The 24,360-nt window shown below is 36.9% G+C and overlaps 2 protein-coding genes across 9 annotated transcripts; one reads left to right on the top strand and one right to left on the bottom strand.

The window, feature by feature from the left end:
* Positions 1–6,853: 6,853 nt before the first annotated feature.
* Positions 6,854–12,264, top strand: LOC141348968 (uncharacterized). Of its 2 annotated transcripts, none has more exons than XM_073874753.1 (3): positions 6,854–7,244; positions 7,529–8,408; positions 11,530–12,264. In XM_073874753.1, exons 2-3 carry the CDS (start codon positions 7,575–7,577, stop codon positions 11,878–11,880), a joined length of 1,185 nt encoding a protein of 394 aa, XP_073730854.1. In that variant the 5' UTR covers positions 6,854–7,244; positions 7,529–7,574; the 3' UTR covers positions 11,881–12,264. The 2 variants fall into 2 exon arrangements, with proteins under 2 accessions (XP_073730854.1, XP_073730856.1); XM_073874755.1 differs by having other exon boundaries at positions 6,854–7,103.
* A 2,780-nt stretch (positions 12,265–15,044) lies between these two features.
* On the bottom strand, positions 15,045–22,603 carry LOC129431314 (uncharacterized). 7 transcript variants are annotated; one of them, XM_073874773.1, is made up of 5 exons: positions 22,125–22,256; positions 21,956–22,017; positions 21,796–21,877; positions 19,800–19,882; positions 15,045–17,187 (listed from the first exon to the last, which is right to left on the bottom strand). In XM_073874773.1, exons 4-5 carry the CDS (start codon positions 19,872–19,874, stop codon positions 15,097–15,099), a joined length of 2,166 nt encoding a protein of 721 aa, XP_073730874.1. In that variant the 5' UTR covers positions 19,875–19,882; positions 21,796–21,877; positions 21,956–22,017; positions 22,125–22,256; the 3' UTR covers positions 15,045–15,096. The 7 variants fall into 7 exon arrangements, with proteins under 7 accessions (XP_073730874.1, XP_073730868.1, XP_073730876.1 ...); XM_073874767.1 differs by lacking the exon at positions 21,796–21,877 and adding an exon at positions 21,626–21,707 and having other exon boundaries at positions 22,125–22,254; XM_073874775.1 differs by lacking the exons at positions 21,956–22,017; positions 22,125–22,256 and adding an exon at positions 22,284–22,603.
* Between the last annotated feature and the right edge of the window lie 1,757 nt (positions 22,604–24,360).

The following is a 24,360-nucleotide window of genomic DNA, read 5'->3' on the forward strand; positions in this document are numbered from 1 at the left end:
AATTCGTTACCATCATTGCCAAATTTTAAAAAAATATACATTGCTTAGTTGGGTAAACCTCATAAAGTACAGAAATGTTTGTTTAGTTTACAAAATTTTACATAACTTAGCTCCCCCACCTTTACTCGGCCTTATTAATTTTAAATCGAATGCAAATAGAGTCACAAGAGGCGCAGCAAGGAGGGACTGTATAATTCCATTAAAAAACTGCATTTAGTCAGGCTGTATTTTCATTTACAGCAGTACATCAATGGAACTCAGTTCCACCATCAATTAGGGAGTCGCCATCCTACTACACTTTTAAGGTTAATGTTAAGAAATGGTTTAATGATAATCAACATTGTCAACACTGAACATTCCCATCTATTAATAGTAATTGTATCATCTTTTATCTTTTATCTTTTTTATTTTTTTATCACTTCCTAAATGTGTATTTATATGTGTAGGGGTATATGTATGTATATTATGTGTGTATATGTATATATATATATATATATATATATGTGTATGTATGTATGTATATGCATGTGTATATATATTTATATATTACTTTGTCATTTGATTGGTTGTGATTTTATTATAGTATAAATTTACCTCTTGTATTTTCTTAACAATTTTATTGTATCACAACAGTTTCTGTTTTAGGATGCCTATTAACATCTGGCAAAGGGACTGCCGATGAAAATTAGCCTGTGGCTAATTCGGGTTCACTTAAATTTGTTATGAATGTTGATACGTGTACATTGTCCCTTTTCAAATAAACAAATAAAATAAAAAATAAAATAATGTAGAGAATGTGTAATGACCTCACTCAGATTTCCTGATTCCCATCCGATGCAGGTTTGCTTCACCTTCGTTGGAATTTCAGGTTGAAGTCCCCCGAGGAACATTTGATTTAGGTAGGATTCCTAGGATGTTACCTCTCCTTTGTTGATGTTTTTATCTGGACTTCCTCCTTTTCCTCTTCCAAAGTGCTGTCGATGAGGATTGGTGAGTTTAGCTCAGGTGTTAGTTCTTGTGCTGGCGGGTGTGCAGTTTTTATTTTTGGTGATGCTTCTTGTGCGGGTGGTTGTGGGAGTCTCCTTGGAGGGGGTTGGATATCATCGTCTAGAAGAGGTACCTTTGTATAAGAGAAATGTATCCCAGGTGGGGTACGTGCAGGTGCATATGGAGGAGGAAAAAAAACAGAAAGTTAGGTTCATCATGTAATGAATCTGATGTAGGTAAACATTGTGCTTAATGTTTAGTCTGAGTCAGTTCGTCCTTGGTCTTTATCTTACTCTGTGCTCTCATTTCTCTGCCATCCGCAATGATTTTTTCCCTTAATAAAGTGAGTGCTTTTACACTCAGTGTTCCTTTAGGAGGAAAATCATACCTTTTCTCCCAGATTTTTACGCTTTCCAACGCCCCCGTGCCCTTTGATTTGATCACTCGAGTATACACACCATTTTCCAGATCCATTGACTTTACTCTCTTTCGAATTACCCTGACCCATGGTCACGAACGAAAAACGCTTACCGTATTATCTATTATCGGTTATCGGTTCTTTCCAGGATTCCGTCAGCTTTGACTCCAGAAATGGTTGAGACTCTCCCTTCCCTTAGGCCTGGGGTACGGAGCCCGAGACTTCTCGTCTCAGAGGTGATCAGTCAGTCTCTCCCAAACCCTCTGGAGTCCTCAGCTTTGGAATCGCATCCCCGTCGCCATTAATGCCGTGGAAGTTTAGCAGCATCAAATGATACTCACTAAGAGTGAAAGTCAAGGATCACACAGACACACTGTCAACAGAATTTCCTTTGTCTGAATTTAATGTATTCTGCAGAATAGGCTTTACCCCCTGGTGCTAGGAGTCTAAACCCAAGAGCCCCGTTTACAAGGTTGAGCACATATTTATAGTAAGATACTGAAAAACAAAGTCATCCCATCTCCGCCCATGAACCAAAGATTGTCATCTTCCAGCGTCACTTAGAAAATAAACCTTCAATTTATCAATGACTAAGAAATAGAGTTGTTCCGATTCCGATACCAGTATCGGAAATGCGGCCAATACCACAAAAAATTCTGGCATCGGAATCGGCGAGTACTTGAACCCATGTACCGATCCGATACCATTTTCCTAATAAACCTAGTTATGCTTGTTATAGCTAACACTAAAGCTAACGCTGCAAAGCGAAACTCATTTCTTCTTCGCTGCTCTGAATACGAACACCAGGAAGTTACCACACGCGTGACGCAACCATTGTTTACTTAGAGCAGCGAAGGAATGAAAGCATGCAGCCGTATGTCCGCTGTTTGTAACTATTTCAGACTAATAAAACATCGACATGTCTCAACGGAATCCGCGCCTGCAGATTTCCACGGAGAACTCCGCAGATTTAATGCCCGTGATTGACAAGCACACATACCCCGCGCTTGAGATTTTAGATGTCATTGACAACAAGCACACATACCCTCATGCGTTTGTGAGCAGCATTGACAAGTACATTAACCGTGCTGTTTGCTGTGATTGTTTTTAATGATAAGAGTATGAACCGTGTGATATATGAGATGAAATAAAACTTACCACTGAGTTTAACCGCAGATCTTACTTGTCTCTGTCGTCTATGTGACGCGAAGGTCAGCACACATCATCATTTCAAATCAGTTTACAAGACGAATGCTCTTGTTATGTTTAATATAAAGTTTACATTGCGTTGTAAAAATGATGAAATTATCTTCATACGTGCTTAATTCATAATAGGAACATAGTAACACAAGCTTTAATTTTGCTATAATATATATTAACAATAATATATGTCATTTTAGGCTACAAACTATAATTCTATCTTGACAAGCACATTATCTGGTTCATGTTGGTCCAGTTTAATTCAGAGGACTCATTGGTTTGGTGTATTCATTTTAATTGTAAGCCTTTAAAAAGTAATTATTTTAGATGCAATTTTGTACTATTTAATAGCTTAAATTCTTTAATTTAAAACCATCCCGAAGAATTCCACAGATTTTTCCAATTATTCTAAAACTAAAACAGCCTTTCAGTTTACAGTGTTAGATTTGTGGCTGAATTTCTCATAAGAAAAATAAATATTACTGTTAAATGTCTTTCAGATAATAAAAATACTGTAGTTCACTGTATGTATTTGTTAATGTTTTATACAGGAATAAGTCTGAAGCACACCATAAAACAGTTATATCCATTCATACAGGGCTAGTAGTATGTACAGCTGTATATTATACAGAGACACACCCAGGTATCGGATCGGTATTCGGTATCGGCCGATACCCTGAGCCCAGGTATCGGAATCGGTATCGGGCAGAGAAAATGGTATCGGAACATCTCTACTAAGAAACATATCAGTTGAAGCACATCTGGTCAAATAGAAGAAATTATTTTGTTCTCAGTGAGACTCTACCGTTTACTGAGTTTTTCCACTTGTTCATCATTTGTCACTTATCTCATTCATTAGCCCCCCTTTATCTTATCTGGTAGGACTTTGCATAATGTCCTAGTCTTTGGACATTTTACTACTGAACAGATGGAAAGAACAGAAATCTTTCAGAACACAAGAGTAGGATTTTGCATTTAACAATTATAAGTTCATAAACTATAATTAAAATAAAAATAAAAAATCTTCCACTACAATTTAGCAAGTCTTCCAGGTCCTGAAGCAGCCCCAGAAAAAGAATACTATGGAAGTCAATGGGGCTCACAAACTATTTGGTTACAAATATTCCTCAAAATATCTTTCTTTGTGTTCATCAAAGCAAAGAATATTTAAAACAAATATTTTGAAAGTGAAATCTGAAGGTGAAAGGTACGGTGAATATGGACTATTGAACTTTTTAGTATGCAAAATTTGTTTGAAATGTTTTGAAGTGAAATATTTACAGATTAAATATACAACTGAATTTAAGCCCTAAAAACAATGCATTAAAATGCAAGCACGGTTAATACAGTGCATTTTTTTCAAGTAGTTCAATTCAACATGCTGCTTTATTTCAAAATGTATGTCATTGTTTTACTTTCATAGACATCTTTGTGTTGTTTCTGGCCGAACCTTTAAAGATCGCTGCACACATGTCTCCTGGAAAATACTGTGTAGTTCAATCAATCAAATAATTTTTTGAATAAGTGTTCCATATGCATCAGATGTTCAGTCAACGGTCTGTGGCCATGATGTCTGAGGCTGAGTAATGTTATCATGTGAACATTGTACTTCAGACAAGGGGCAATCTTCCAGTTTCTCACATGAAGCCAACATGGAAGTGTCTCAAACTGCAATTCATTGACTGGCTGTTAGAGACTGGCTCCAAAAGGGAGTCAATCCCATAGACCCCCTATGTTAAAATCCCCAACTTTACAGCAGACATGTTTACAGCCTAGTACAAAAAGTGGTTTTGGTCTATACAGCTCATTTTCCCTGCATTCCCCGCCTCTTTGCCCACTTTCGGTTATCCTTGAGTAAAAGCTGCCTATGTCAGACTCCCCCAACTTTGGGCTTCAAAAATGCTCTTCAGAAACCTATGGGTGATGTCACGAACACTACTTCCCTGTTTTATGCCAACATACAGTCTATGGCCGCAAATCATCTACAGTACATATTTTCTGCTATTTTGCCCTCTAGTGATGGCTTGAAGACAAGGAAGGGGGAGTCCTTACTGTATCTCATAAGTGCCAGATCTGTCTTACAAGCAGAAATGGTTTTAAAAAAGGAAATGAATGGTTAGAGCTTAAAGATCGAGTTAGAGATAGTTGCTGTGGTCAAAGATGCTATGTAGTTACTATGTAAAGTTGCTATGTAGTGTAAATAGATTTCATGCAGTTTCAGTTCTTTTGAATAAAGAGCAAAGTAAGTTTTTTGATTGAATTCATTCCCCTGTGCTTCTCTGTCCAAAGGGGACAGTGACCATTGGAAAGATTTCGGCCCTAGGCAGCACTTTATAAATGACGTCCCTGATCTGAAAGAAATCCCTAGTAGGAATGCTGATCTCATTCTTTTGTTGATGGCTCTGCATCTACTGTAGAGACAGGGAAAACATATTATAATGTGGTTTGCAAACTCGCCTTACTGTGACAATTTACCTTTTTTAGATCAAAATAGATCACCTACAAGATTTGTTTAGATCTGATCAGAAAATGTTTGGGGGGTTTTTTGGTGGGGGGGTAGATAAGGTCTGGCTGAATATGTGTTATTTCTGGTCACTGGTGATGCACAGAATGTGTATAAAAAAGAAATGTAAATGTAAGAAATGTAACAGAAAAGTTCTAACCCAAACCCCAAGCAACAATGATAAAACCATTGAGAAACCAATACATAAAAAGACACAAAAAAGAAAATCATGCTCTGGGACACGAAAAAGACATTCGACCTCCTTGCCACAAAATAAAGAGGAAAATTTTGTCTTCGAACACGAATAAATAAATCTAATATTTTGTGACTATAGCACAAAACATGGAAGTGCGGAAACACAAGACTGTACTAAGCAAGTGACTGGTCTAGCCTGAGGTTTCGCTCCAGCTTAGGTGCAAACATAGAGCCTGAGGAAAATGGGTTAAATATAATCATTAAGTGTGTTGAATCATTTAATAAGCAATATCTAAGCTAATGCCAGTAATGAGATCTAACTCCTTGTAATCTGATCCCAGTTATATTAAAAAAATGATACAAAACTGTCTAGAGATTTCCTGTTTTTCTGTCTGACATAAAACCTCTCATGTCTCTGGTGGGAGAGGTGTTAATGTCTATAAATGGTGTTTGATTTGGGTGAACTAGGTCCTCCTGCAGAAGTTTTTCTGTATTGGATGATCTTCGTGCAAGTATAAGATCAAAAAACAAGTGTCTGTGTTATTATAATTTCAACCTCACATATGACAATGATTTTTCCACAACACCTTTAGGTCATGGCAATTGGCCGCCATCTTGCATTTTTCATTCCTTGTTTGCAAACAGCAGAGGAAGTTTTTCTGTGCTTTTTGAAGGTTTTCAGGGGGCTGTCACCAAATCAGTTTTGGTGTTTACAAATGATTATAAGGTTATGATGCATCCAAAAAATATTCACAGTAGCTGCAATAAACACATTGCCATTTTAGAAATATGACTGTTTGGAGACATAGTATTTGGTGAGGTCCAAATATTTGTTATTCAATATTACTGCTGGCTTGACTTCCTGATCATAAATTTTGAGAGGAATTTCATTATTTTGGTACTGTTAATCTTGTGCATGCAGACAGGGCAGAACTACTGTGGTAGTGTCCTACATGTGCAGTATTATCCATGGTATAAAGGGTAAAATACTATGTTCTATATGTATATTATCAGCTATATATTACCAACATTATCACTGATGAACCGGTAAATACTTCAACTTTTATACTAATTATCATATCCTTTTGATGTTTTTAGTAGTCATATAGTACTTAATGTACAAACTAGTCATATAGTACAAACTAGTACAATTATTATTTTAAAAAATCAGTTTTACAGAAGAATCGTGCACTGTAAAAAATACTTTGCTGCCGTAACATTTTTTGTTAAATCAATTTACAAGTCATGTCATCTTACTATTATTTATCTTGACAAGAGATGAGTTGTTACATACGGAAGCCGAGAACGGCCATGGACTTTTATTTTTATTTTGTATGGATTTATTTTTTTTTAAGCACGGTTATCTTGTAATAACAACTTATTAATTCGTTATCACGATATAACAAACTTTGTTATGTCGAGATAACGAATTAATTAATTCGTTATCTCGACATAACAAAGTTTGTTTTCTCGAGATAACTAATTAATTATTTAGTTATAACAAAAAAAATAATTCGTTATCTCGATATAACAAAGTTTGTTTTCTCGAGATAACTAATTAATTATTTAGTTATAACAAAAAAAAATAATTCGTTATCTCGATATAACAAAGATTGTTTTCTCGAGATAACGAAATAATTAATTCGTTATAACGACATAACAAATATTGTTTTATCGAGATATTTTTTTATTTTTTTTTATAACAATAATGTGTTCGTCTTGAATTCATACGAATGCGCTCGCGCTGCCACCACGGACTGCTTCCTAGCGACACTGGCTGCAACAAGCTCTATCCTGTCGGTAAGTTGTGCGATCCATTTGTACACGTTTATTTGTTAGTTGACTGGGTTTGTTTATGGGTTTAGCAGATGGGAGGCTGATCTTGTTTAGCAGATCTTGTTTAGCAGATGGGAGGCTATATATCCGACTGCTTCAACTAAGGTAACGTAAATGTAGGCGTACGGTTACTTAGCAATGTGATGTGAAACGTGATTAGACGTTTATTAATTCATTTAATAGTGCTTTGATATGTGTCTGGGTTTGTTAAGAGGCTACCGGTAAGTGACAAACTCTATTCGGCTGCTTAAGGTAACGTAGATGTAGGCTAACCTTAACTTTTAGCAATGTGAAACGTAATGTTTATTAATTCATTTAATAGTGCGTTGATATGTGCCCTGTTTATTGTTATGGTTTGATGCTGGTTAATGTGATTGTCCTGATTTCAGCCTTCAGAGCTGCTGTCACTATCTGGTCTAAGTGTGTCCCAGGGAAATGGCAGATCACATTATTGATCAACGCATCAGGATGTACTACAATCAAGGTCTAACACAGGCAGAAATTGCATTGTGCCTTTCTGTTAGAGATGGCTTTCAGATTAGTCCTCGTCATTTAAGGAGAAGACTAGCCCGGTTACAACTTTACAGACGACGGTTAAGCGATACTGCTGAGATTGTTAACTTCATTAGCAACCAGATAAGAGGACCGGGTCGTCTTCATGGTTACCGAATGATGCACGAGAGGTGCAGATTGGCTGGACTGCGCGTGACTCGAGACATGGCTCAGGAGATTCAGTCACATCTTGACCCAGAGGGCGTACAGCAACGGAGAGGAACAAGACTTCGGAGAAGATGTTATAGTGTCCCAGGGCCCAATTATTTATGGCATATGGACTCTTATGACAAGCTGACTCCTTTCGGCATTGGAATAAACGGATGCATTGATGGGTTTTCGCGTCATATAATCTGGATGCAAGCAAACTCTTCCAATAGTAACCCCAAAGTAATTGCAGCATACTTTATGAATGCAGTCACGGGACTCGGGGGGTGTCCAAAAATAATCCGATCGGATTTAGGAACTGAGAATGTTCATGTTAATAGGCTGCAACACTTCTTCCGAGAAGATGAGACTGGCGTTGTGCATGGGCCGTGTGTGTTCCAAGGACGCAGTACAGCAAATCAACGGATCGAAAGCTGGTGGGGGATCTACAGGAGACAGAACGCAAGCTATTGGAGGGACGTCTTCCAGGAGTTCCAGGCAACTGGAGACTTTAATGGGGATTTCATAGACAAGGGTCTCATCCAATTCTGCTTTCTTAAGATTATCCAAGTAAGTCCTCCACTGTCCATATCTTCAATATACACTCTCAGAAAAAAAGGCACAAAAGTTGTCACCGGGACAGCACCCCCCCAAAAAAGGCACACCCCTGCACCCAAAGTGCACGCCAGTACTTCAAAGGCACACAGCAAAATCCCCAGTGTTAAAGGAAAACACCACAGTTTTTCAATATTTTACTATGTACTTACCTCAGCTTAGACAAATTAATACACCACTCTTTTGTCAATGCGTGCACTTTTAATCTTTTTACTGCACCTCGTGAATGTGTAAGGATTTAGCCAAGCCCCATTCATTTCTTAGGATCCAAACAAATGTTTTATTTTGTGCCACCATACTTACTCGTGTAACTACTCATGTAACAGTCTTTAAATAGGGAAAACATGGAAGTGTTTTAAATTCCTCCCTGTTTGGAACCATAGGAATGAATGGGGCTAGGCTAAATGCTAATACATTCATGACGCGCCGTACAGTGCACGATTGAAAAAAGATAGGTATGTATTAATTTGTCTAAGTTGAGTTAGAACATAGTAAAAATGGTGTTGTTTTCCTTTAAATTAACACTGCTCAGTGTATATATAGACGGGTTGCAAGTTTACAAACATTGCAGGGTGCGCACGCATCCAGGAGGCAGAAAGCCCGCTTGGTGAGCTGATTCGCTACTGCAACAACCTTAATTATTGAAGCGTTCTTTATTGTTTGTATATAAATAAAACTTGATTTTAGTTGGATCTGTTTTTCTGTCTTTATTTTTGCAGCGTTACTGTGATACATGTATGAATTACTAATGTTAGGGTAGTAACGTAATAGTCGCATCTACTGGTATGTTAACATCAGGCACCCAGCACTGACTCTGTTGGTACTATTTTACACGCAACAACTCCTTGGCATTTTGACTTACAGACACAGCTACTAGCCTACAACTCAATGCACGTCTCTTCTTTTTGCCTCTCGGTTGCGCGCGCAACCAGTTAATGACGTCGCCGTGCAACCCGTCTATAGGTCCACACTACAGAGTGCAATCTGTGACTTTATTCTCTCTATCATCATCTGTGTTTGAAACCTAAAATTGCAGTTTACATCTTACATCTTTTAGAGTTATTCATTAACTTGGGTTTAGACGTTTGCTTTGTTTTATTTAAAGACACAATTATTGTGATCAGTGTTTGTTTTAGCTGGACTCTTGACTCTTGATTTTTAGCTTGTTCGGGGTTTTTTTGGCTGCTATAACTTTGTGTGTTTAAAGCATATTTGTTATGGCGAAGAAGAGACCATGCTGCAATTCCACTATGGTGGTTGATACACAATGTCAAACGTTATCATCCAGAAAACTGATCCATTAATCTAGTGTTTGCTCACTCATCAGAAGTATCTCTCTCTCTAAGTAATGTGATACTACACACTCATAGCATTTTGTCATCCTGAAGATTTTGATACAACGACACTCAACAATGGTGACAAAAGAAAATTGTCAAAATGTTTATGATTTTTTATGCCGCAGTGCATTCTGGGAATTCTGAGATTTATAATTTGTTGATGCCCAGCATGCATTACAGCATAAAGCATTTAATTTTATTGTCACCATCGTTGAGATCAATCCCCCGATTCTTAATGTTTGTGTGTCTATTAGACAACTGTCTGTCCATTTTTTATTGTACAGTGTTTCAAAATTCTTCAGAAGACAAACTGATATAAGAGTGCCAGATCTCATACTTTAGTATCATATTATTGACAGAAAAAATACTTCTGGTGAGTAAGCAAACACTAAAATAATAAATCAATTTTTTAGATCATGTTTGACATTATATCCTAACCACCAACATAGAATTGCACTACAGTCTCTTTACTTTGCCACAACAAACATGTTTTAAACACATAAAGTTATAGCAGCCAGAAAAAACAAACAAGCTAAAAACTCCAACTAAGAGTCCAACTACAAACACTAATCACCATAATGGCGACTTTAAATAAAACAAAGCAAACATCTAAACCTAAGTTAATGAATAACTCTACAAGATGTAAACTGCAATTTTAGGTTTCAAACACAGATGATGATAGAGAGGATAAAGTCACAGATTGCACTCTGTAGTGTGGACCTATATAAACACTGAGCAGTGTTAATTTAACACTGGGGATTTTGCTGTGTACCTTTGAACTACTAATATGCACTCTTTGGGTACAAAGGTGTACATTTTTGAAAGAGTACTGTCCCAGTGACAACTTTTGTACCTTAATTTCTGAGAGTGTAGTAGCCTACATCTCAGAGCTGTTTTTTTGTGTTGTTTTGATATGAACCAGCTTAAATATCAATTTGCCACCTGCTCCACTTGTATACCTGTCTGTAGGCTCAGACAAGTAGCTTTTACCTAAACTACGAAAAGGAAGTCCCAAAATCCAAATGAACCAAGCACGATTGATTCGAACAAGATGTCAATAAATGCATGCATGTATTCTGATCCACAAATGCATGGATTAATTTTTGCATGAGCAATTTTTATTTATTAATGCAGAACAGAACATGTTTATTCGCAAACATGTCTGTATTTGTATAAATCGCTGCACAATCATTAAATCCCTAATTCCATAGATTCAAATTAAATGGCATTTGTTTGAAGTTAGTAAAATACATTCACCACATTTATCTATAGTACATGGATAATTGTGTGTGCATTTATTAACCATAATACGACTAAAATCTTCCCATAATAGAGCACACTCATAACATGTGTCTAAACTTCTGAGCTCTCTGGACTTTTTTCTCTGTAACTACTTATTTCTTCTTCTCCAAGCCTGTTTTGCATCAATATGTAGGCTTTTTTTCCTGCAGTCAATACTCTTGTCTTCATTATGAAGGCTACTATGGTGCTGGAAGCTGGGGCACGGTATTATTCTACTAATAACTCCAGCATAGCATAAAACATTACTGCATTTCCCCATTATTATGCTATAATGAGATATAATAAATAATGTCACCTTCCTAAAATAATTGCCTAAGTCATTTGTTAATCACAATGACGATATATTCGGTGTAAGGCGCCTAAAGTGTCTTCTTCCATGTACTATTTTCAAAATAAGTCATCATAGGTATTGAAATCCTCATGTTTTTGTGTTGCAGAATGAGCTAGACACCGTTGTGACAATGTGGGACAACCATCGCATTCGACCAGGTGGAAACGGACACCCTAATTATCATGGAAAACCATGTTTGATGTACAATGTACCTGAGCTCTATCATACACAAGATTATTTGCATCCACTACAGTATGAAAGAGTTGGAATTGTTCTCCAAGAGGACATTTGTCTGTGGAAAACAGACATTCCCTGCGACCATGACCTGCATGAGCTCTGTTTGATGGTGATGGAAGAAAACAACATAGCACTGTGTCATAACGCTACAGAGGCAATACGACTTTACAAAGACCTGAGGCCTTTAATAAGAGCACTCCTGCCAGAGCCTCATCTCTGATGTTGTTGTAGCATACAGACAGATGTACTGTCTATGGTACTAATAATGATGATGATGATGATGATGATGATGATGATGGTGGTGGCATTTCCAGCAATGATGCCTCTCTAAAAATTTACATTTCTCAAGTATCATTGGCATTTGCATCCATTGATGCTGTGTGTTGAAATGTTTTACTAAGATAATGTGATTTCTGTGTAGTAGGCCAGATTCATAATGGGGACCAGCAAAGGCACTTAAAGGAACACACACAGATTTTGGGAATTTAGCTTATTCACCGTATCCCCCAAAGTTAGGTGGGTCCATGCCTTTCTCATCTCCGTGCGTGCTGTGGCTCTGAAGCACGCACCGCTAACCTGGCTTGGCACAGAGTCTGGGGGTGAATGGCTCCGGCTAGCAAACTACTCCCAATAAGCGACAAAATAACGCAAACATTTTCCTGTTTGTGTGTTGTGATTTGTGTGGTCACACCGTGTGCAGGTGGCAAGGTGATATGAGACACAGCGATCTGGGAACTGTGTTCTCTGAAGATGAAGCGCTGCTACTTGGGCGGAGTGATTTGCACAACTCTGACCGAACTTTCTGCTCCTCACGAGAGGGCTTCTCGGGTGCTGCGAGCGAGGCGCTCCGCCCAAGTAGCAGTGCTTCGCCTTTAGAGAATATAGTTCCCAGTATGTATACTGTTAAAAGATGGCTGTGTCTCATATCACCTTGTTGTTTGTACACGGTGTGACTACACAAATCACAACACACAAATAGGAAAATGCTTTTATTGTTTGGAGCGGTGTGCTAGCTGAAGCCATTCACTTCCAGACTTTGTGCTAGGCTAGTGGGGGCTGCGTCAGACGGAGTTGCAGCGCGCACGGAGATGAGAAAGTTATGTATGGACTTATCTAACTCGGTGAATATGGGATGCGGTGAATGGGCTAAATTTCCAAAATTGCCCCATTCATTCCTATGGTACCAAAAAAAAGTTTTATTTTGTGGCACCACACTTACTGTTATAACTACTCATGTAACAGTCTTTAAATAGGGAAAACACGGAAGTGTTTGGTGGCTTCCCTGTTTGGTACCATAGGAATGAATGGGTCTGGGCTAAATGCTAACACATTCACGACGCGCTGTACAGTGCACGCATTGAAATAAGATAGATATGTATTAATTTGTCTAAGTTGAGGTAATAAAAGGGTAGACTATTCCTTTAATATTTGTTTTCTTTGTTTCCCTTTACAAGAACAAGACAGACTTGTAAATTTTGTTAATATTTTGATTTGGAATTGAATGTGTAATGTTTTCAATACATTTGAAATAAGGAAATAAAATCTATAACATGTCTGCACTTTTTTCACTTTTATTATTACACTGCTATTATTTTGCACATAATTGTATATACACTACTGTTCAAATGTTTACGGTCACTTGACTAAAATGTTAACTATGATCTTAAAAATAATTTAATCTGGTGTACGGTTAAATGCTTGAAATTACTTTTGTAGACAAAAATATACCTGTGCCAAACAGATTAATTTCTGTTATTTGAAAACTAAAATGTTAGTTTAAAATATTAGTTTTTAAATAGATGACTTGCACTAAATATTGAAGCAGCCAATAAGAGCCCAGATTAAATATGAACTCCATCTATACTCAAAATTCTAAAATTCCTAAATTTAAAATTTTAGAAGCTTCTTGGCGTACGGTTTTGCAATTTCTAGTCAAAGGGTGACTGCACTTCAGATAATAAAATATAACAGGGTTTGATTTATTTTGGATGCTTTTAGTCACAAACATGAGTCTCACAGTTACATTTGTGTTATGCCGTAGTTTGGACAAGTTTATTATTATTCTGTAATATGAAAAAAAATATGAGTGAGTGACCCCAAACTTTTGACCGGTAGTTTGGGTTTAATAAAAATATTCTCAGATTTGGGACCAAAAGACAAGTTTACATAAAATGAGAGTCTGTGTCCCTTAAGTGTAACAAATATAGGGTCCATTCTATGATTTTTTTAAAATCATTGTAAGGTAGGGCTCTTTAAATACCATGCTCATCAGATATGTCCTTGTACTCTTCCAGGAAATTACTAATTACTGTAATCTTCCAGGATATTACTAATTCAGCATTAGAACTGACTCATCGACTAGTCAACACAACACATTAACAGTTTAAAAAAGACAATTACAAATTACAAACAGTTGACAGTTTAATTTATTAAACATTTTCTTTGCAAACATTGCAAACTCATAAGCCAGTGCCTTCATTTAAGTAACATGAACATGGACCCGGGAAAGTGCAGGGTCCTATGGAGGTGGGTATTCTAAATCAAATTAATCAAAACAAAATAATTGTACAAACTACAAGATTTCCTTGTAAGATTTTGAGTTTTTCAGGTAAGAATACTGAAACTAGTTCTAAGTCAAATATTACTTTAAGTGTGGTTAAAATGTATATATATAGCACATTTGACACTGACAACATAGAACATTACTGGCAATATAACTCTTCCAGGTTTGAAGATCTGCATAGCTTTACACTGTAATTTATGAACTATTTTTAGGTTTAATTTAGGGATCATAACGATGAATCGCAATTAATCTATAGCCGAATAAAAGTCTCTGTTTACATCATATATGTGTGTGAACTGTCTACAATAAATATGTATATATAAATATGCACACATGCATGTATAATTTTAAGAAAGAATATATATTTATACATTAAATATTTATATTTAATATAATGTATACATAAATATACAAATGTATATACACATGTACACATTTCTTAAATATATACATGCATGTGTGTGTATTTATCTATACGTTATTATACACAGTACACACACATATATGATGTAAACAAAAACTTTTATTCTGCTATAGATTAATCCCGATTAATCATAATGCAGCCCTAGTTTAATTTTAACAACAATGGAAAAACATCAACCACAAACAGTTGGCCAGTTTTTACACACAACTTGTCCAAGAATACATTGTAACATTTAAATTGTTTTGTGATTTTTTCCCACAGTCCCTGTCAGCTGTCAGAATTGAATTTTAAAGAGATCATAAATTGAAAAGAAAAATCAATCTCCTTCTACTATGACAACGCATCTGCTCTCCACATATAGAACTTGTGGATTTTATAAAAGATAACGCTGCTAACCTTCAAAATGTGTGTGCAGTTTTTAATTTGCTGTCTAAGCAAACAAAGCCTTATTAGGCCAAATCCATTACCCACACTCCACTCTTCAACACAGAGATGAATTCTGTTCTAAAATCTGCATAGTTTTTGTAGTTAGATGCCAGTTCCAAAGAACAACTACAGGTGTGAGCCAAAGGTGCCCTTTCGAACTGTGGCTGTTCTGCTGTGAATGTGACTTTAATGGTCTTAGATAGGAACAAGTCAGACCCCGTGCAGTACCTAAGGAATAGGCCAAGCTCCTTCTCATCTCTTTCTCTTACAAATCTCAATAGATGATTTGAGGTATTTTTTTCTTCCAGTGACATCGATTCTGGAAACTTGATGGTTTTGGTAATGTTTCTTGCCTTGGGTTTGAGATCATCTAGAATCTTCTTCAGTCCTTCCGTACTCATGGATTCTCCAATAGACCTGAGAATTGGCTTCCAACACTTTATGATAAATGCTGGTTCTTGTACCATCTCTTTGTGGGCTATTTCCTCCACAAGACTCTGTATATTTTCCTCAGTTGGGAGTACACAGCAGTTGTGACTGCTGAGTATGCTAAGGAGTTCATCCATATCTGCCCCTTTGAAGTTGCTAATGGCCTCAGTTAGCACATCCTTCTCAGTTGCGCTGATATAGTTAAAGAAAGCATCCAGTAGATTGTCTGAGCAGGAGAGAGATAGCGCCTCTGTAAGGAACGGAGGGGCAAGTTGGACTGGAAATAGCTGAAATTTCTGCCATCCAAAGGCCAAGATGCGAGCAACAGCAGTCCACTCTTTCTCTTGGAATTTGTGGTACAAAATTGGGATCTTGTAGTTGGTTCCACAGGTCTTTGTTGCATAAAACATATCCCAGAAATCAGTGAGGCAGTCTCTGGTGACCCCACTCCCAACTCCAGCCTCAACCTCACCACGTTCAAGCACACGCCTGATTGAAATATTAGCATCCAGTATGAAGTCGTCTGTAAATGCTTTAATCATGTCCACAACACACTGTGTTTTGCGGATCACAATGACTTGCTTCTCCACTATATTCTCTGGATTTTCAAAGAAACCAGTGGCCATCGTGCTGGTGGAACTTAAAGCCTGCTCAGAATCCACAAAGTCAATAATAGCTTCTTCCATCTCAGCTACCACTACTGTTTCTATTTGATTTTCTGAGACTGTGTTTGTGCCACTTTCTTGTTGGCTGTTAACTGGCAAGGAATCTGGACTTATTGTGGTATTGACATGTAGAGGTGAGTATATCAGTGTGTCTGCAAGACCATCGACAAGTTCACAAGGCATGTTGGTGTTATATTCATATACAATAACTTCATCATCACTGGATAGATCTATAAGAGGCTGGACTGATGTTTGAGAAGCAGGAGTTGTGTGGAGTGTTGAGGTAGCACTGGGAATACTCCAACTGCCGTACCGAGGTCTTTTGACAGGAGTAGGGGAGAGCAGTGATGGGCTGGATGAGGATGGATGTTTAACTGACCCAATTGTGTTGGATGTGTCAGGTGAAAAGGGCATGTCTGTTGTTTCATCACTAAGCTCAGAATCACTACAATCTTTTGGCTTTGTACAGAGGTATAGTCTGAGGATCTTGTAATTAGTTTGCTCTAACAAACTTCCAACTGTGACGCTACCCTCAAGGGGCTCATCAGAACCAATGACAGAAAGCATGACCTCAAAGTCCTCTAATTTTCCTTTCATCGATGTACCATTGGGGAAAAAAAGGGTTTTCCCTTTTTCAATAATTGTGGATACAGTATCATCTTTGCTTACAACTATCTCTCTTGTTCCACCCCCAGTAGGCCTTCTAACTTGTTTGTACATAGAATCTTGGTAGTTCAACCAGCCAAGTTCAATTTTCCTTGTCTTCTTTTCAGCGTTCTTATTTCCAAGAAGTGTAGGCTTAGATTTAAAGCTGCTGGTTGCTGTGGCTGAGGCAGTGGATGGAAGTTTCATCTTTTCTCTTAGTCTATTTATTAAAGTATGTTTCCTTTGCTCTGTATCCTCTATCCTTTCACTTGAGGATAACTCCTTCCAGTTTCTGGCAAACACACGGTCTCCATATCGAGGAATAAAAGCAGAGAGTTTGTCTTCTCCAAGGAACTTTACAATGTCTTGATCGATCTAAAACACAAAAGCAGATATAATGTCATAATCACAGTCAGAAAAAGAAGGCTCTAAAAGAGCTATTCACAGAGAGATTGACTTCGACATATAAACAATTGACTCTAGAGAACACTATACTTTTACTTGAGTAATTTTTTTTTGCTACTCTATCCTCTTCTGCCTATATCAGAACTTTTCTATTTAGAAAACACTGAAGGAACATTTTGGAAGGAAAAATAATCATTTTATTCTTGTGACATAAGTCATTATTGCCACCTTGTGACAGGTAGGTAGACAGACAGACAGACAGACAAGTAGTTAGTTTGGTAGGTAGGTTTGTCTGAGGGTTAGGTTAAGGAATGTACAGAGGATTAATTCATACTGTACTGTTTGTAGAGTATAATGTCTGTGTGTTTTTTGTATGTTGTGTATTTTTATGTGTGTGTCTGTGTGTTTGTGCAAGTATGTTTGTGTGTGTAATATTGTGTTTGTGTGTGTAATTATGTGTGGTTGTGTATGTCTGTGTGTTTTGTGTGTGTTGTGTATGTTCATGTGTCTGTCTGTGTGTTGGTGTAAGTATATTTGTGTTTAATTGTGTGTTTGTCTGTGTAATTGTGTGTGGTTGTGTATGTCTGTGTGTTTTGTGTATGTTGTGTATTTTCATGTGCGTGTCTGTGTGTTGGTGTAAGTATATTTGTGTTTACAGTTTTTTTCGATTGCTGGGCGCCGGTGGGCACGGCTGGAGTCGCATGTGCAGAACTCTAGCTACAGTCTGCACAGCAGCAGTTCATGTGGACCAAACTCTAGTTCGTTTTTCATTGCTTGAACACAGTTTTCAAAACTTTACACACTTATCCCATGACTTTAAACACAACCTGCACAACACTGTGGATTTACAGCACTTTGTTCAAATGCTAACACACTGCTGTCAAAACTGTGAACCACACATTCAAAACACAATTGATTTCAGCATTGTGCCTTTCAAACACTGCTGATTGCAATTTCATATAAACATATAAATATAATTATATATAGTATAAATATTATGTAATAAATTTATATATATATATATAGATATAGATATAGATATAGATATAGATATAGATATAGATATAGATATAGAGATATATAGATATATAGATATAGATATATAAATAGATATAGGTAGAGCTCAAAAAGACTAATTTTGGAAAATGGAACAAGGAAGATGGGTTCGTGGAGGGAGAAGGGTGGCATGTACTGGCCTGATGCTAGAGAGAGGCAGGATTAGCCCCTCATTTATTTGTTTGAATTACAGTATGTACTTTTAGTTTCTACCTTTTTTTTTCTCATTACTGTAATTCCATTAATTACTACAGACTATTGAAGCAAACTGCTAATTTTCATTTACCTTAAAGAATTATGATGTTCTAAAAATTTCAATAAATCATGTGATAAATCAATCAATAAATAAATAATTATTTGAAGAAAACATTACTTTGTATGAAGTCACTGAAATTGTTCAATCTGTAAAGATAAAAAGTTTGTATTTTGTGTATTGGTGTTTGATGTTAGTGTTTTTCCTCTCAGTGTGTTGTGAGTGACAGTGTGTGTTATCTCAGTGAGGGTTGTGTTTAGTGTTTGGCTGCACTGAGCTGTTTTGAGTCATGTGTTTAGAGTTGTGTTTCTTGAAGTGAGTTTTGCAGGTGATATGTACAGTTTAGCTCAGGTGACTTTTGGTATTGCAGACTGTAGTTAGAGTTTTGCACATGTAGCTCCAGTTGTGCCCACTGTTGTTTAGCAATCGAAAAAAACTGTAATTGTGTGTGTGTGTGTGTGTGTGTGTGTGTAATTGTGTGTGGTTGTGTATGTCTGTGTGTTTTGTGTGTGTTGTGTATGTTCATGTGTCTGTCTGTGTGTTGGTGTATTTGTGTTTAATTGTGTGTTTGTGTGTGTAATTGTGTGTGGTTGTGTACGTGTGTTTGTGTCTGTGTGTTTGTGCGAGTATGTTTGCGTAATATTGTGTTTGTATGTGTTTGTGTATGTCTGTTTGTGTGTGTGTGTGTGTGTGTGTGTGTGTGTGTGTGTGTGTGTGTGTGTGTGTTTTGTATATGTTTATGTGTGTTTCTGCTAGTACGTTTGTGTGTGTGTACTTGTGTATGTGAGTGTGTTTGTTTGTGTGTAGTTGTGTGCGTGTGTGTGTGTGTGCGTGTGTGTGCGTGTGTGTGTGTGTGTGTGTGTGTGTGTGTGTGTGTCTGTCTGTGTATGTAGTTGTGTATTCTTGTGTGTGTGTGTGTGTGTGTGTGTGTGTACCTGGTAATTATCACGTTTGCTCAACGTCAAAACACTTATTGAAGAGGTTTTGCTCATAAATGCATGTAAAATAATGTAAACTTGAGATTTTTATACTGTTATTAAACTGCATGCTCGGCAAACACAGCCGGTGTGAAAGCACAATGGCCAGACCAAACTGATGTGAAAAAAAGCGGGAGGCGCCGAAAAGCGCCGTGTTTTCATCCCTGAACCTTACACCCCATTGCGGGGGACGTCCTGACAGACTCTAGCACCCTCTTTAAATTTAGAATCCCGCATGTTTCTCCCAAATCCTCGCTCGGACCTATGACCTGTCAAAGATTGTGTAGCTACTTCACCTTGTCCTCTGCCATTCTTGCCAGGTTCTCCTCAGGAACACCCCTTTCTCTCAAGGCTGAGAGAAACTGGTCCATGGCGATCTCTAGGATTCAACAGTAAATTTAGTTATTGTTTAGCCTGACAAGCCAGAACCACAAATTAAATTTGCTGCCACTAGGGTACGTCTAGATTTCTAGGCAAGTCATTGTTAGCAACTGCAACAAAGTTGTTCAATTCTTGACTGCTGGCCCTTATACAAAAGGGTTGTCATAGTCAGGGGGTTTTTGTCCTGGTTCTCAAGTGAGTAGCTGGAGATGTTGCTTGGTACTCACATTATTTATGGCACAGACATCCTACATGCTGTCATCATCACTAATCTCCTGACTACTCTCTTTGCCATTTGTTTGGTTTAAGCATAGTAGACGATAATGTTGGCTAAATAAAATATGCCTGGTTATTGTTTTTAACCCATGTAACCTTCATAAATAACTTCTAGCCTAATATAAATTTCAAATATTGTTAAAGACAAGTAAATGGTTTGTAATAAAAAAAATCTTATTATGACCAATAGCGCAAATAAATACAATAGAACAAACACAAAAATTAAATAAACAGTGCTGTTTATGTTTTGAGGTTGGCCTGTGGTTTTCAGGCAGAGGACAGAAACTGAATAAAGTAATCAGATAAAAAGTTATTCAACCAAGACAAGAATATTATGATTTTCTTTGTCTGTGGTTTGAAAAGAGCATCAAGTTTATACACTCTAAACATGCTGGGTTGCTTCCATGGCTGAGTAAGTATTGGACAGAACCCAATAGTTAGGTGTTGTTAAGTAACAACACATTATTTTTTTGAGTACTATCACTTTAAGTGCACAGATTCAATATATTGTTATGCACGCATTTGATTTCTCAACTGCTTATAGTCATTTAAGGTGTAAAAGACTGTGTACTACTATAATCACAGCATTTTGAGATTGTTTTGTGTCAAAATGTCTGCTCAAGTGCAAGAAAACATTAATTTAGTTGGCATTTGCACACTGTTTTAACCATTGCTTGCATACTGGCATCCTGTCTGAAGTCTGAATTTGTTATTTTAATCGCGCATGCGTACCTGCGTACCAGTTATGTGCACCCCTGGTCATAGTTCTTCTGATTATTTAATAGCCACATATTGATTTGACCATGTAATACGTGACCAAAGCGGAAAACAGGCTCTATCACTTCCGGTTCTGTATGGTCTACGCTGACATGGTGCTGTTTTCATACATAAAGCCTTTAGGAGCTATAGGAACGATAATGCTAATTAACATCTTAAACCTAAGTAAAAGAAAATGTACTAACTTTTTATACTTTATAGCTTTTGACAAAGGAATTCTCTTCTCATATACATTCAGATATTACAACAAAAAAGAACAGAACACAAATAATAATTACCATTAGCTTTTACCATTAAAACCTACTACAAAATTCAGGATTTAATGGTCCCACCAATTGAACCAATACATACCACTAGACCCACAGAGACCCATAGAGACCATTAGAGTTTCCAATACAACCAATAAAATTCCCATTAAAACCAATAAATCCAATAGAATTTCTGTGATGGTGTCTATTGTTTTTTTTAGCAGGGAATAACATGCTACAATAGCAAATACCTGCAACCGGTTTTCCGGTTTGGTCAGGTGACGTTCGACATATACCGTATTAAAATGCTGTGCATCAAACCATAATACTAATCACGACACATATCAAAGCACTATTAAAATACTTAATAAACGTTTAATTACGCGTTTCACATTAACTTACATTGCTTAATTAACATTAGCCTAGCTACAGTTACTTACCTTAGCTGAGGCAGCCGGCCAGGACAGATAGGAGTTTGTCAGCCTTCCATCCGTTAACTTAGCCCAGACACATATCAAAGCACTATTAAAATAATTAATAAACGTTTAATTACGCGTTTCACATTAACTTACATTGCTTAATTAACATTAGCCTAGCTACAGTTACTTACCTTAGCTGAGGCAGCCGGCCAGGACAGATAGGAGTTTGTCAGCCTTCCATCCGTTAACTTAGCCCAGACACATATCAAAGCACTATTAAAATAATTAATAAACATTTAATTACGTTTCACAACACATTGCTAAGTTAGGGTTAGCCTAAGTTACATTTACGTTAATTTGAAGCAGCCGGATAGTTAAAGTTTGTCAGCCTCCCATCTGCTAACCGGTAGCCTCTAAACAAACCCAGACACATATCAAAGCACTATTAAATGAATTAATAAACGTCTAATCACGTTTCACATCACATTTCTAAGTAACCGTACGCCTACATTTACGTTACCTTAGTTGAAGCAGTCGGATATATAGCTAGCTAAGAGTTTGTCAGCCTCCCATCTGCTAAACAAGATCTGCTAAACAAGATCAGCCTCCCATCTGCTAAACCCTAAACAAACCCAGTCAACTAACAAATAAACGTGTACAAATGGATCGCACAACTTACCGACAGGATAGAGCTTGTTGCAGCCAGTGGCGCTAGGAAGCAGTCCGTGGTGGCAGCGCGAGCGCATTCGTATGAATTCAAGACGAACACATTATTGTTATAAAAAAAAGAAAAAAAATTATCTCGATAAAACAATATTTGTTATGTCGTTATAACGAATTAATTATTTTGTTATCTCGAGAAAACAATCTTTGTTATATCGAGATAACGAATTATTTTTTTGGTTATAACTAAATAATTAATTAGTTATCTCGAGAAAACAAACTTTGTTATGTCGAGATAACGAATTAATTAATTAGTTATCTCGAGAAAACAAAACCTGTTATATCGCGACAACGAACCAACAAGTCGTTACAACAAGATAACAGTGCTTAAAAAAAATAAATCCATACAAAATAAAAATAAAAGTCCATGGCCGTTCTCGGCTTCCGTAATAGTTACAACATATAAAATGAAGTTGACTTTTTTTAACTATAGTCAAGATAAATAATAGTAAGTTGAAATCACTTATAAATCTGAGTTGATTCAACAAAATTTTTTAAGGCAGCAAAGTATTTTTTACAGTGTGTGAATTTGAGACCACATACTATATATTGAATGACACTATTTCTAATTTTGAGTGGTTTATCTCTTAAATTTATATGAACACATTCTCCGTCACTTTCACTAATGATGTACTATAGTGTTTTTAAATGAGTCATTTATTGTGTTTTTAGATTGTTTCTGAATTCAGCTGGCTAATGTCCACAGACCTTATGAGGTCATTTTAAAGTGGCCTAAAACATAAGCTTAGGTTTTTGGGACTGTCCATGGATCATAATGCAAAACTAAAAATCCCACTGTGACTTAATACTAATCTAAGTATTGCTTGTAAAACAATATTGATGCTTTATTTTGTAAAAAAAAAAAAAAAAAAAAAGTTTCATCAGCAAATAGGGAAGAATAATTTGAAATATTTTGTTTTTTCAAAGTTCTTATGTATTGTGTGTTCATTGCCATGTCAGGATTCAAACCAAAACAAACAAGCTGCTGTTCTGCTTGGCATGCCTCATACTTATGAGGATCTTTATGATTTTACTGGCTTTTTAAAGCTTTGGAAGGTGAGTTTAAAGACTTGAAGGCCAGATATACTTTTTTCCGTGTCGGCGTCCGTCTCGCACATGTGTCCACACAGCTTTCAAAGTATACTCAACCGCGGTTACGTGTGGATGGCCAGGTTCAACACATACGCAGTACAAGTTATTTCTTAATCAAATTATTACTCTACCAGGCCATCAGGGCAGCACTGATTCCCGAGATTAAAAAATGTAGGATGGCTTGCAGAAAAGTAGTTGATCCACCATTGCATAATGAAAATTACCCAATGATTTACTCACCCTCAAGCCATCTGAGATATGAATGACTATCTTCTTTCAGACAAACAGAATCAAAGTTATCTAAAATAAAGTCATTGCTCTTCCAAGCTTTATAACGGTATAAAACAGGAACCAGGGAACTTTTCTCATCAGATCTAATATATGGATATTTTTCTTATAAAATCGCATTGATTACACTCAAAAGGCTTTTATTAACCCACTGGAGCATGTGGATTACGCCTGTGAAGGATGAGTGCACTTTTTTGGCTTCAAAGTCAGAAGTTGCCCCTTGTTCTTGTTTTCTACCGCTATAAAGCTTGGAAGAGCAATGACTTTTTTATATAACTTTGATTGTCTAAAAGATGATGGTCATATATATCTCGGCTGGCTTGAGGGTGAGTAAATCATGGAGTAATTAAAATTTTTCGCTGGAGTATCACTTTAGGTATGAATTTACACAGAAAGGTGCAGTTTCCCAGACAGGGTTTAGATTAATCCACTAGGCTTAGTTATATTATGACATTTAAGTAGTTTTTACAAACATACCTTTAAAAAAAACAGTACTGGTTTGCAGGGGCGTAGCAAGCTTTTCAAAAGTGTGGGGGATGGATAACATTTTACATTTGATATAAACAAACACACCAGAAACACGCGTACGTGCACCTGGGATGGAATTAAGCACCACCCATGACACAAACACACCCTCTCTTCCTTTGTAGACC

Source organism: Misgurnus anguillicaudatus, chromosome 2, assembly GCF_027580225.2.
Source record: "Misgurnus anguillicaudatus chromosome 2, ASM2758022v2, whole genome shotgun sequence".
In the NCBI taxonomy this organism is placed as follows: Eukaryota; Metazoa; Chordata; class Actinopteri; order Cypriniformes; family Cobitidae; genus Misgurnus; species Misgurnus anguillicaudatus.